The 13825-nt window shown below is 41.0% G+C and overlaps 1 protein-coding gene across 2 annotated transcripts in view; it reads right to left on the bottom strand.

Moving 5' to 3' along the window:
* cntln (centlein, centrosomal protein) overlaps positions 1–13825 on the bottom strand; it is a 94370-nt gene that overhangs the window by 15933 nt on the left and 64612 nt on the right. For both annotated transcript variants that reach the window (XM_067584872.1, XM_067584873.1), the window contains exons 20-24: positions 9973–10203; positions 8301–8398; positions 5399–5525; positions 4114–4251; positions 3127–3312 (exon numbers count right to left, since the gene is read on the bottom strand). In XM_067584872.1, the coding sequence (XP_067440973.1) occupies positions 3127–3312; positions 4114–4251; positions 5399–5525; positions 8301–8398; positions 9973–10203 (780 nt within the window). The remainder of the gene's footprint in view (positions 1–3126; positions 3313–4113; positions 4252–5398; positions 5526–8300; positions 8399–9972; positions 10204–13825) is intronic.

Genomic DNA, 13825 nt, shown 5'->3' with positions numbered 1-13825 from the left:
TGTAGAAATTCAAAGGAGACATGTAAGAAAACCAACACGAGCACATTATACAAAAAGCACATAGATTAAAATAATAGAAAACAATGGTATGCATAAATTGACTAGTATTCCCTTTAAACGCCCTCTAGATAACAGAAGTGTGACCAGATTAATTCAATTAAATTTCAAATCGTCAGCACTGCAGAACCATTTTCATAGGTGGCCTACTACTTCCATGTAGATGTAAAATAACCAGCGTAGCACTGAGTAGCACATAAATCATAACCGTTGTCCATTTCCTGATAAAGGAAGGCAGCTTTAGCTCTTTTTGGTGATGTGAGAGCTATGTTTACCCTTAAGGAATACACAGCTCATTAACTAACAGTCGGAGGTCCTATTCTTTTATTTACAGCCTAATAGGTATTCACTGTCACTAGTCAAGGGTTACATTTAATTGACCTAAACCCTGCATGTGGAATAATCCAGAAAGAGATTAAGGGGTGAATTTATCACTCATTCTCAGCCCTGGGAGGGACAAAGGGAGGGAGGGAGGAGGAGTGCGGATGCGAGCGTGCACACATGCACACACATGCACGAGTTATTCAAATACATACATGGAAAGTGTTGTGTGTGTACATGTGTATGTGTCTGTGTGTGTTTGCTAAAAGCTCTTAGCCTGGCTAGTACCACAATCACTATAGCCAGAGGGCCAATTTAGACAGGACGAGGATTAGGGAATGGAGATGGGGATCAAATGAGCAGCTAAAAAGATATCCTCTTTAATAACTAGCTACCTCTGAACCTCTTCACACACGAGGACACAAAGGGCCATTCAAAAACATAAGAAGCATTATGGAAGGAGAAAATGCTTTAATTTTGTCAGATTACTCAGGCACTGATTTATAAAAACTGCTGTTTATTGTTTGGATAGCCTACAATTTTGAGTGGGATGTTTAATCGTGTAGGCGCCTTTCACAGAATGGGTTGTGTATATGAAACATATATCAGGTAATCACAGGTAAATGTGTTGTTACATCATAGTTGTAGGGTACTGCATTTCCCACACCTACAGCATTTTCAAGTAATTAAAAAATACTGATACATTCCTATTCAGAAAAAAAGATACTAAACAAACTGTGCAAAATCTTGTACTTTTCAGCAGGGATGACCAGCCTAAATATTCTGTGCTAGAAAACTACCTTCAGTGTGTGTGTGTGTGTGTGTGTGTATGTGTGTGTGTGTGTGTTGTGGAGTAGTCACTACATGCAGGGCCACTGTTTAGCAGTTCAACAGCAGTGCTTACAGCCTGAGGCGTGTGCATGGGCCAAAGGGTTTGCTGGCACACAATAAAAAAAATCTCCACACACAAATATATACACACACACATACACACACACAGCACATACAGGCACAAAGAACAAAAAAACAAGCTCATAAAGACACACACACACTCACACACACACATGCGCAGCCCTCCGGTCCTGATCAATACATGACAAGAGTAAATCTCCTCCGGACGTCAGGCAGTCCAATCAAAGGGCTTGGTGTTCTTATAGGGGATCACAGGAGCCAGGGGGAGACAAACAATGATGTGAATCCTCAACAACAACACAATGGCCCCACCAGCCTAAGGTTATGGGAATGGAGGAGAGGAGTAATATGAACGTGAACTGTATTTCTACGCGTGTCTATATGTTTGTGCTTTCGCAAGTAATGCAGCTTCTATATTTAGGTTACATGTAGATTGTATGCATATGTATATGTGCGTGTAGGCTGCAAATTTGCAAAAAAGAACAAAGGTTAGAGGTTTAGTTGTGTGAAAGAAATCAGAGGTTAGAAAATGAAGCTGAAAATAATCGTATCCACCTAGAATTCTCCTCAGCAGTACAAGGAAAATGCTTGCTTTAGGAAAACTATGGAAAATTGCCACTAAACTGTGTCTATAATATGCCACTTGATTTATGTGTGTGTGCAAAAACACTGTCACCACTATCCATCTCTGCCAAGCCCTTTCCTCCTTTGATAGACAGGTGTCAGCTGAACAGAGTTGATGGACAGTCTTTATCAGTCTCTGCCAGACACACACATAGACTGACAAAGACACACAAACACACCTCAGGGTGATGGATTAGGCCTAGACAAAGACAATAGTACCCATTCCCGCTGGGCACATTGTACTCTAACGGTGGTGGCCTCTATCTCCTTATACATTAGAAGAAAGTGCACATGCGTAATAACACATTTCATTGCAATTCCATGTCTTCATCTTTTGATGTGGTTTTGGTGGATGCAGGCCAAGTAAGGCAGTCTTAGCCACATCCACATACTGCTCCTGGGTGATCCTGAGGCGTCCCCAGGCCAGGTGGGATGAGTAAAGGGTAAACCCTGTGTTATGGGTCCGGGGTCTCCTCCCAAGTAGACATGCCAAAAATACATCAACAGGGAGACATCCTGATCAGATAGCTGAACCATCTCATCTGGCTTTTTTCAATGCAAAAAAAAAAAACAATGGCTCTACTCAGAACCCCTACTGGATATCCAAACTTCTCATCTTAAAGAAAACTGTGAAGGTAACAAATTTCAGTTGCTATTTCCTGCCATTTTATCCTTCCAGAATGAACAACACCCTGAGATACTTGAACTCCCCAACCAGAGACTTAAAGAAGGTGGGATAGTTTGAACTGCTGTTCTTCACATAAGTACAAGCAACAGTCCAAGCCTTCATCTCCATGACATAGTAACATATAGGCAACCTCCTTGTTCTTTGGGGAAAATGGCAAGACACTGGCGCTTCACTGGGGCTCTTGAGTATTCCCACAACTGCCTGGGCAACTCTGGTAAAAGACAGTCCAGCCCCTAGAGAAGGTGTTATGCTCAGAGGTGAGCCCTACTCTACAGTATCTAGTTGGCACAGATCCACGAGGGCGGTGACATTATGTGTCCCAGAAGCCAGTTTTCATTTACCTTTCGCAATGCACCGAGACCCCTACATCTAACCTTGCAGGTGGTGGACGCACATGATATCATTATAATTGGAAGGCGAAGGATGTGCTGGCATATGATACCGATTTAAAATGAGTTAGATGATTTGACTGTACAAAGTCTGGACTCATGGCCTTTGATCCCTTTACCCCTTTAGTACAGTACCTTGATGAAAGAATGAAGCTGCTCCAGCTGGGAGTAGGCCTGGCCTAGCTGTCTCTGAAGCCTGTCCAAGGCATGGGAGCTCTGCTGGGTCAATCCCTCCATTTGCTCAGTGGCTGTCTGTTCCAGTGCAGCCAAAGCCTGCTCACTGGCTCCCACACGAGCCTGTAGGGCATGAATGCGCTGCTCCTGTAAAGAAAAATAGCAAGCAGAACTGGTCAGCTGAAAGCAAATGATCTTTTTTTTCCTACAAAAAGTAGAACATCTGCATCTGTCTGTGAAACATTAGTGGCAATTACATTAAAGACCAGTTTTGAAGTAATTATAGGATTTGGAAATTTCTGACGACACCTAATGGTAGGGTCCAGAATGGCCTGAAGGCATCAGATAGACTGCACCAAATTTCACCAGGATTTACTCTTTATTCTAATGTCATCAGATTAATTTTAAAGATGCTATTATCACAAAATTCTACACATACTGTAGGCTTTAAGTTCTTAACATACAAGTGTCAACGGAAAGTATTTTCCCAAACATGGTCTTAAATGTTTTTTAAATTTAATTTCACAGTTTTATAACTTTAATTGGATTTGTATATATTTTTTCACTTTTTAAAATGTTTTATTAAACCACCATGACTCAAAGTTGTACAATAAAAAATGAAAAAGTCCAAAAAGATGAAACTGTCTAAATTAACTGTATGTAAGAAGAAAGCTGAAAATTTACAACTGGAGTGTTTCATAGATGGAAACTATGATCTGATATGATGAGAGATAAGCTGTTTACATCTGACCATGCATGTGCACAGAGGAGTTAATTACACTGGTCAGTTACTGTATTGAACTTGCCTCTTACTGTTCAAAGGCTGTGGCACAAAATGATTCAAAACAAACATAAAAAATGTTTTCCAAAATGATATGCTGATGTAACATTTCAAATGTTCCATATCGTTCAATCCCAGTGACAATTGGCAGTGTGGCCGTTTCCAACCTTTTTTTCCAGGTCCTCCTTCAGTTTTGTACATGAGGCCTCATACTGGCTTTTCTCTGTAGTTGCCACGCTCAGTCTTCTCTTTAGAGATTCAATGAAGGCCTTCCTGTTGGTGGCCTCCTCTGATAAAGTCTTCACCTGTACCGAAGTAGAGCAAAGGGGAAACAGGAAGGTAAAAAACAAAGCTGGACAAAGTAGTGTACATTTAATGTTAAAACAGGAATGTTAGTAAAGCAGTCTGCATTTATCTATAAATCAATATGGGTGATTCTTACAAGTATCTGTTGTCCACAGCTGCTTTCTAATATCTGAAAACTTTCTCCTTCAGTTCATTATTTGCCTTCAGCCATCTGAAGGCAGCAGGACAGATATGTTGATAAATCTGCAGCCTCTGATTTGAGAAGTGCTGCACAAATTATAAGCGAATGACACCAGGCTGACACAAAATAACCATACACACCTCGACACGCGTCAGACTGGTCGGTTATAAAACTCTAGATTCTTTTAATGTGGGATACATCACATTACTGAGGCTCATCAATCCATAGCCTCCTTCCCAGCTTTATTTTTTGCAAAACTGTCATCTCATGTTTTATTCCTTAAATGCATCACTATACAAACACTGCTGACACATCAATTACAATATGATGTAATCATTTACAATGTGAAATACAAACTGAACTGATTGATGCAATCATATAAAACAGCTTCAACAACATTTTAAATAATGTATTTCCATCAACATTGTACTGTACAACAATTAACTGTTAAAAAACCCACACCATCTGGCTTTGGCAGCAGATTTTCAGCGTTGTCTCTGTTGTGTGTTTGTATTCATGCCGCAACACTCTGCACCTTCCAGACCACAATACAGTATGATTTCCTGAAGAAGTGTCCTAGCATTTGTTGAACAACTGTGATGCTTTACTGTGATTGAAAGCTGTTTCAGAGCTATGAAACCAGTGATGTGACTGACAGAGTGTATTTATTAATCACCACATCCTACTACCTATCCACTTCACCGTGCCCTTTTGCACTTTGTGTTGCTACACATACATGAACCAAAATAGCAAGCACGCTTGGAGATGCCCACACAGTCCTTACTTAAAGATCTACCAGTTTGCAGTTGGCGTTCCTCTTGTGCGATTAAAATTGGGCCAATAATATTCAGGCTATGACAAATGCAGAGCACCAAAATACCCAATTTCCTCTGTGATTCTAACAAAGACCATCAAACTAATTGGATACTATGATGATTGTAGCAGCTGTGATGTGTCATGTATACCTTCTTCTCTAGCTCCTCCACCTGTCCATGGTAACTTTTCTCCATCTCCTGCAGGAACTTCAGCCTTGTCTTCAAATCCTCTACCAGCTGCCTTTTCATGTTTACATCTCGCTCCGTGTGGCTCGCCCTTAAAAACATATATACAGGTGAGCGTGCACACACGCGGCATAAAGCATAAATGGGTATCTACACAGATATTCACATTTATTCAAAAGAACATTCACATATAGCAGAGGTACAAACACACACACACACACACACAAACAAACACACGAAGCTGGCAGGCACAGGGTCCCCATGCAGTGCATCAGGCATGACAGCTCATTATGACAACTAAATACACTGGCATGCTGTTTGGGTAAGTGGTGGGGGTGAAATAAGGATGCATATATAATTCTAACTGGCATATATTAGAACAAGTGCTCTGGCGGGGAATGGCGCACTAAGTGTGACTGGGGAGTCCTTTTTGACAAACGGCATTTCGAATCAGCAGTGACACTACTTGAGAGACTGTAATCAAGTATTTAAATGTTTATTATTTTCAGCTCAGCATTACACCAGTCATATATAAAAACACATCAGCAGGGGGACTTGGTTGCGGAAAGGTTGTTTGTGTGCTGTACTACGCTGACAATACTTCCCTACAGAGAGGCACGGCCTTTGTATTGTAAGCTGTTCATCATGTCTTAACTGTTGCAAAATGCACCTTGTGTCACTTCCTATTTCAATAACCTGCTGTATTGACATGTTTAATATTCCAGCATTCTACAGAGCCCTATTATAGTGAGGCCTTGTTTTAAATGGGCTCAGTATGTTAGCATGTTTTATTCTGTTTTCATAAAAGGCAAATATCAGGCATTTTTCATGGTTGTCTATACCTTAGGGAATCGGAACAAATGGAATAAAGATCATAAGGATGCAGTTAATTAAAACGATTTTGTCTTCTTTTTTTTTTAAATTTCAAAGATGTGGTGGATTTTTTAGCTCCCACATGCATCATAGTTTGTGTGTTTTAAATAAACAGATGAAGCAACGCCAGAGCAAATGCTTTCGTGTAAGTAAATGTCCCTGTCTCCCTAGGTGGATGAATGCCTGAGGGCAGACTGGCTAAATAAATGTGAGCTTGTCCTATTGGAGTGACATTAAATTAAATGAGAGAGGAGTCTAGCCTGGGGACTTTGGGGGGGTGGGGGGATGGGGGGGGGAGTAGGGTTGGCTGGTTACCCCATGGATTTGGCCATTAATGAGAAAACCCATATTGAACCTTTCAGATGACTGTCTGGTGTTGACTTAAAGATGGAGAGCAGCAATAAGAGCCCCAGCAGCTCCCTCTGCCCCAATGCTAATGGCAATTAGATGGACAACATTTATTTTAGATGTTCTCTTCTTCTGCACCCCAAAAAGAATAGAGGATAAAAAAGAATGAAGGATATATGGAGCTTCTGCTGGAGTGTGTGATCTCTATTTATGAGTGTTAGTGGAAAGAGAGAAAGAGAGCCTCTAACTATATCCCGATCACTCACACGTTTGTTCCCTTTGTTCTGCGCTTGTTGGCAATATTGTTCATCAAACATGCGTGTATTGTAATGATAACAGTCAGTGGTCTGAAGAGTGTATGTGCAAGCGAGAGCGTACATTTCTGTGTATGTTGTTAAGAATGAAGTGCGGGTGGATGTTTCATGTGGCTGATAGACAACAGGGCTAAAGATGAAAGAAGCAGCTTCATAAATAAGGCAGGGCCATAGTGCCGGATATTGACTGAGGACATGCCGGTGTACTTTGAAATTCATTTCTTTTTTTCCCCCCTTCTCTTCTTTAAGGCGAAGCAGCCTTGCTCCCTGTGTGTGTGCTGAGATGTATATTTCAGAGACGTCTAGACATGTCTTTCATTCTGAGAAGGGGTCCCTCCATGGAGGCAAATGGAGTGGTAGGCTAGAAGAGATGGCAAGTTACATATGTGTGTGTGTGTGTGTGTATGCTTGAATGAGTGAGTGTGTGACAAGAGCCTGAGGAGAGGCTGAGGCTGTCGTGGAAACTCAGCTGAGGGATGTTCACTCTGTCTGGCTGTGATCCGCTGTGTTTTGGTCACACACAAACACATACCCACTGTGATTGTACACATGCCCTGGATGCATTATTGAGAACGGCAGGCAGAGGACACAGCATACTAGACAAAGAGAACGAGGGGGAGGAAAGCCAAGTTGTTCTTTGTACCTTTCTCTCAGTTCAAAGATGAAATCCTAATGCGGAATGATGATATATGACTTTCACAACACTGTTCAAATCTTGATAGTTTCCCTGAGTGAATTGTTTATAGCTTTACATTCTGACTGTGTAATGCACCGGGTGCTAAAGTAGGTGTACCATGTAACTCATTAGGGCTTGTGGCCCACAGGCCAGAGCGATGCTGTGTGGGTTTCAGTGTCATGGGCCAAAATGGTCCCTCCTGCGGCACACAAACAATCAATACACTGCTTTGATCAGCACTCCACATCAGCTACCCACATAAGCAACACCACACTACATGACACACAAGACACCCACACACACACACACACACACACACACACACACATGTGCATACAAACTAATTCCTTCAGTCGTTTTTATTCACCCGCTCATGAGAACATGCATAATTTCACAAATGATTCACGCAGAAGAGAAGCATACATAAGTGGAGTGCAGCAGACAGAGTGCTGCCACATGGTGGAATCAAACACTACAGATTAGAGCTGCAGCGAATGTGCAAACATGCAGACAGAGAGACAGAGTGACGGAGAGACAAAGACAGAGAAAGGGATGCAGGAAGAAGAAAGGCAAAGTAAGAGCTGTACTGCAGAGGAAGAAAGAAACACAAAGAGAAAGAACTAATACTAATGAAGAGAAGAGGTGTGAGACTAACTTGTCCTGCAGCTGGCGGAGCTTGTCCTCCTTCTCCTGGAGTTGGCCTCGCAGGGCTTTGTTAGCTGCCACCTGCCTTGTGACCTCCGCACTTGCACTCTGGGGGGAGGGCACACGGTGTGTGTGTTTGTTAATGTGTTTGAGCGTGTGCGATAGGGGGTGGGGAGAGTTTTCACGACACAGCTGATGACAGGTCAGGCACAGCATGCCTCCTCATTATAGTTACAGCGGGAGGGTGGAAGGTGCTAAAAGAGGTTAAGAGGAAAACAGTATTTTTCAAAGTGGATGAGATAAGGGGAGTAATTAGGAATAATAATTTCTAGACCTTTACTACTTAATATATTTTGTGTATAAAATATTTGTATATTTAGATTGTGTATAAAATATTTGAATATATTTACCAACCAATTTAAAAAATCCAGCTGTACACATTTTGTTATTATTAATAAAATGACTGCATTTTATATCTTTATAAAATATTGATATATTTTTTAACCTCTTATATTTCTGCATTATGACAAGAAAAAAAGAAGTTTCACAATTTAACTGCTGTTTAACCAGAAATATTCCGTACACTAGAATATTTGGACATTTGTTAGCAACTGATGATGCTTTTATTGCATTTAAACTAGAGATACTGGTGAGATTTTTGTAAACTGCACCACTTTTGTGCTTTACTCTTTTCTTCAGCAGTAAAAGATACATATGGCTCATGACGACAGCTTGGCTTCTGATCATGAGATTGATGGATATATGAATGTACATGTTCACTTTGGTTTAAAGGGTCCCGTGTCTCTTGTGGGAACTGTACCAGTACAAGCTTTTGACAATGCGCTCACTCAGTGCATGCACCCCCACAGCGCATCCCTCGCCTCTCCCTTTTGCTGTCACCTGACATGACTTCCTCGGCTGTGTGTAACGACAGCAGCAATCTGCTCGGTGACACTGATGAGCTGGCTGCGGAGAGGGTGATAATACTGTGGTACCACTCACGCCTCATTCCCTATGATGTAGGGCACGTCTCTACTGTTATTCCCCATTTCTCATCTTTCTGACAGGTACCCCGTAATAAGATCAAATGATAAGAAATGCTAATTCATGTCGAAATCACATGCAATTTCAGGTGATGTTAAGTGTAAATTGAAAGGCTCAAGAATTTGTTTTTTTTTACGCTACATGATTTGAGAGTAAAACCTTGACAGAGTTTCTTTCAGAGTTTCTAAGCTCCTCAAGGACTGAGGGCTGTTCAAACCAGTGAGATGTTAAAGTGACTCAGAAATATTGATGTTTGATAAAACACCAGGGAAATGTTTTTTCTAACCAAAAAACTTAGATGCGTGTGAATTCAAAAACACTGTTTGGTACAGCATGAGTATCAAAAAGGGAATTTAAACTGAAATGTGCAACATTAATAAATCATATTTTCTTACTTTTGTGCATATTCTGGTAACCACTGTGCTGTATGACTATACTGCATTAATGCTCTCAAAAGTGCCCTTGTTATTTATGGTATTACCCACTTAAGCTTCATAGTGCACAAAATTGGAAATGAACACAATCCTTAATACCATCATCCTATTAAGAGATTTATCTCATAAAGCGTGCACAATAAGACAAAGCATGAGGGCAATTCATTAACCCGGGAGCTCTACACGTAACTTACAACCACTAACCTTAAGTTTGGCTTGAAGTTGTTTGACCTCAGCCTCCAGGGCTTGGAGGGCAGGGTTAGCCGGGGCGGGCATGGCCTTGCCCTGGCAGGAGCACTCTGCATGTACGGGTGCTGTTGGTGCTGCTGGTGGTGGTGCAGTTTGCTGGGGGAACTTTATCTGCCTCCACTGCTCCAGCTCCATTTCCAGAACCTTTTTCTGCTGCTCCACACCAGCCAGGTCAGAGGTCAGCTTCTGCAGATTGACCGACAGACAGAATTGGTGGGCTAGATTACTGCTGATACCACAACTAAAAACAAAAGTTGTGTCTACTGGTTATTAAACCAAGGAAACCTATATTTGTGTTATGGAATGGTGAGAGTTAAAAAGTAATGAGAGATATGATATATTGCCATGTGAATCGATGTTCACTTAGAGACGTTTCAATCAAACCAAAACCCAGCTTTCTCTGCCTTAGGTTGTAAGAAAATAAATCCTCTAACTAACACACAAGTCTTTACTCTAAATTCACATTACATGAATATGATAAAGGCAGATGCAGAGTAAGCACAGTATGGTTGAAATACTGTATGCCTTATCCACTGGAGAGCTGTGGGCTCCGCTTTAATATCTCGTCTGTGATAAAACTCTTTTTTTATGCTAATTAGGAGACAGATGATGCTGTTGCCCGGTAAATAGGGCCTAATTCTCACTGTGATTGGCATGCATAATAAAGCCATCCTGCAGAATCAGAGAGCACTTTGGGACAGAGGGAGTTCAGCATTTGGTGAGCGGTTGGGTTTAGAGTGATGAACGATAATGGTACTAGCTGATCATGTACAATGTACAGTGTATCAGTGATTCTAAACAAAAGCATCTGAGGTGAGCGCTTTTAACCACATGTGTGTGATGAAGCTCAAAAAAGCTCTTTGTCTGTTTATTAAGAAAATATAAAGGGCAAAAACATGTCTATGTAGGTTTGGTTCAATACTGCCACAATTAACTGATCTGGTGTCATAAAAATCAAGAATGCTTAATGGCACAAATAGGAGACATGATACATGAAGATGTATGCTGCACACATGGGGTAAATGCTGGATCACACACACACATAAACAAGTGAAACCACAGATTCCCAGTGGGTTGCTCTCTGCTCTGCATACATGGAGGTTATTGATATCTGGTTGCTGGCTGACACCTTTTAATAGAATCCCTCTTGTTTTAGGTTTCCTCTGCTGTGTTGAAGACGCGCAAGCCATTTCCCCAGGGAGGGAAGGAGGGAGGGAGAAATAGGAGTGATGGAGAGAGAGGGAGGAGTAGAGAATGAATGAAGTAGGGCTATGGATGCGGTGGCGGTGCTGCACGAATTAAGAGTGGCATTGATGACACTTCCTGTAAGACAGGCTTTGATTTCACAGGCCATTTTCAGCCCTGGTGAGAGATGACACTGACATAGACTGATATACTGGTGGTCCATTAGGCTGGAAGAGAGGACACCTCTCTCGCTCCCCTCTGAGCAGTGGTCTCACTGATGTTGTTCCAAGTGATACTCAATCATTAGCAGGATAAATAAGGAAACAGAGGCTGCTGAAATAGCTACACGCCCAAGAGCATGTATGAATGTCACACATGCATGCAAAAACCAATGAATCTTTTTAGATGAATCAACTTGGGAACAGACTAGTGTAACGTCTTACTGAACCAGCTCCTCAATCACTTTGCATTCATCCTGTTGGCCAAACTTTTTATGTGATATGTGGTGCAACTATCATTAAAATTTAAATTATGTCTGGAGCTTTTTTTCAGTCAGTTATGTACGCTGCACCCCCTAATCCTATGATAATCCCAGCCCCTTACATGAAAGAGGAGGGAAGGACACTCCACACTTAAAGAGATAAGGCTGGTGAAACGTGGGCGATGTCACAGTACACTGCGAAGTCAAGTAAACGAGGAGGCAAGAACTGAGTGAGGTAATCCAAGCAACCAAATGATCCTGTATTTGGATGATACGCATGACTAGCACATTTCGTCAGGAGCTAGGCTTTGTAGGTATAGAAAGGGGATGCTTCACCTGTCACCTGAGTTTTTTAAGCTTCTTATGGCACCTTAAGAAATAATTCCGGTTTATTACAGCTTGGATCTTATTTTTTGTGATTCTAGACATCATTCCTATCAGTAATAATAACATTGTACTCAGATTGTATAAAATTGCTGAGATCTAGGAATGTAGCAACATTACTAAAAAGAAGTCTAACAGTGCAAGAAAAACAGGCAGTCAGATAATCAAACCTTCATGTTAGCCAGACAAAACAAAAGTGGATAGTAAAATGATTTCCAAACTTTGTTGTCAACATTCATCAGAGTTTACAGACTCTACTGTAGTTGTGGGTTCACACAGTTTCCCTGTGCAATGAGGGATCTTAACCAACATTTTCAGTGTACTCACTTTTTCACGGAAGTCCTGAGAGGCAAGTGAGAAACAAAATCTGGTGATCCTTTTTCTAAGTTTGATCTAAATTGTTTTCCCTCCTGTGTTTAAGACTTAAGAACAGGTGCGAAAAAAAAGTTTTGCCAGTTGAAGGAATTTTTTTTTTTGTTAGGATCATTTTTCTGTTTGTTGTTGTAATACTCATTTTGACCACAAGAGGCTGAAGTGCATCACTAACACATGTTCTAAATAGGACTAAAAGGATTCATGCTTTCTTCCAAATAAAGTTTAATTTCTCCATGCACTCTAAACACAAGGTTCATATATTGTTAGCAAGTTATGTAACATACTGTCATGTCTTTCTTTTGGCTAATTAGCAGTGCTAATCTAATGTTATGCGTTAGCCCGCTAGCTAGCGAGTGAAAAACATATTGTTCATGGTCAACCAACAGCTACAGCCTAGATTAAGTCAACTGCATAGCTAACATTAGTTTAGTGTAACGTTAGTCATGGTAACAGAAACACTTCACCACTTATGAGTTGGATGTTTTACCAATAAAGATTAAATTAATCTTAATTAATTATTCATATTTATGATATAGAATTGGATGCTGTTTATTGAATATTGCAATTATAGTGTGATGTTTATTCTTAATCAGTCCTTCAGTTGACAGTTGAACCTTTCGTACTTAGACAATAGGTTCTTAAACCTTTTCATATCAAGGACCCCCAAATTGATATGTAACAAGCCGTCGACGCCCATTTGATAAGATTTTTGTCCCATGAATCCCTATCTGAGAAGATAGTTGCTAGATATGATTTAGTAGAGAATTCAATAACTGGATATTAGGCTTGGGCAATATCAAGGTATTACGGTATACAAGAGTATTTAGAAATCCTGAAGGTGTGATGTTAACTACCGTCAAAAATATAGACACTCCTCTTTCTATTAAACTAATAAGGAGATGCTGTATTGAGGTGATGTATTGTGGTGCACAGCACACATCACCAGAAGTCTGTCTCTACTGGTGGAACAAGCAACTGAGAATGATGGCGACTAGGGCTGTTGCGATAACTGCAAAATTGCAATACTGCGCAAGCAACCACCACAACCGCTATGCTCATGTTTTTTCTTTTTTTTCATGAGGCTGGGCCCCTCTTGTTTTACACTTCAATGTGTGTGTATTGAATGTTTGGCGGCTCCTCCTGTCCAGTGTCGACTCGACTGTCGGCCAACATTTTTTCCTGCCACGACACGATTTAAAGTGTTTTCCACGTTCGTAAGGTACTGCCGCTCAATTCGGCCGACGCATAATCAGACTAACATACCTCGATTTTCACTAAAAAAGGAGAAAAAAATAATACTGCATAACGCACTGTTGAGCCATCCTAAATCACCTCAGGGGAAATTTCTTCTCTGCAACAGCCCTATGAGGAATCATGAAAATA

The sequence above is a fragment of the Thunnus thynnus genome, chromosome 3 (genome assembly GCF_963924715.1).
Source record: "Thunnus thynnus chromosome 3, fThuThy2.1, whole genome shotgun sequence".
In the NCBI taxonomy this organism is placed as follows: Eukaryota; Metazoa; Chordata; class Actinopteri; order Scombriformes; family Scombridae; genus Thunnus; species Thunnus thynnus.
The sequence above is the reverse complement of the archived record's forward strand: the minus strand, read 5'-3'. Positions and strand labels throughout refer to the sequence as shown.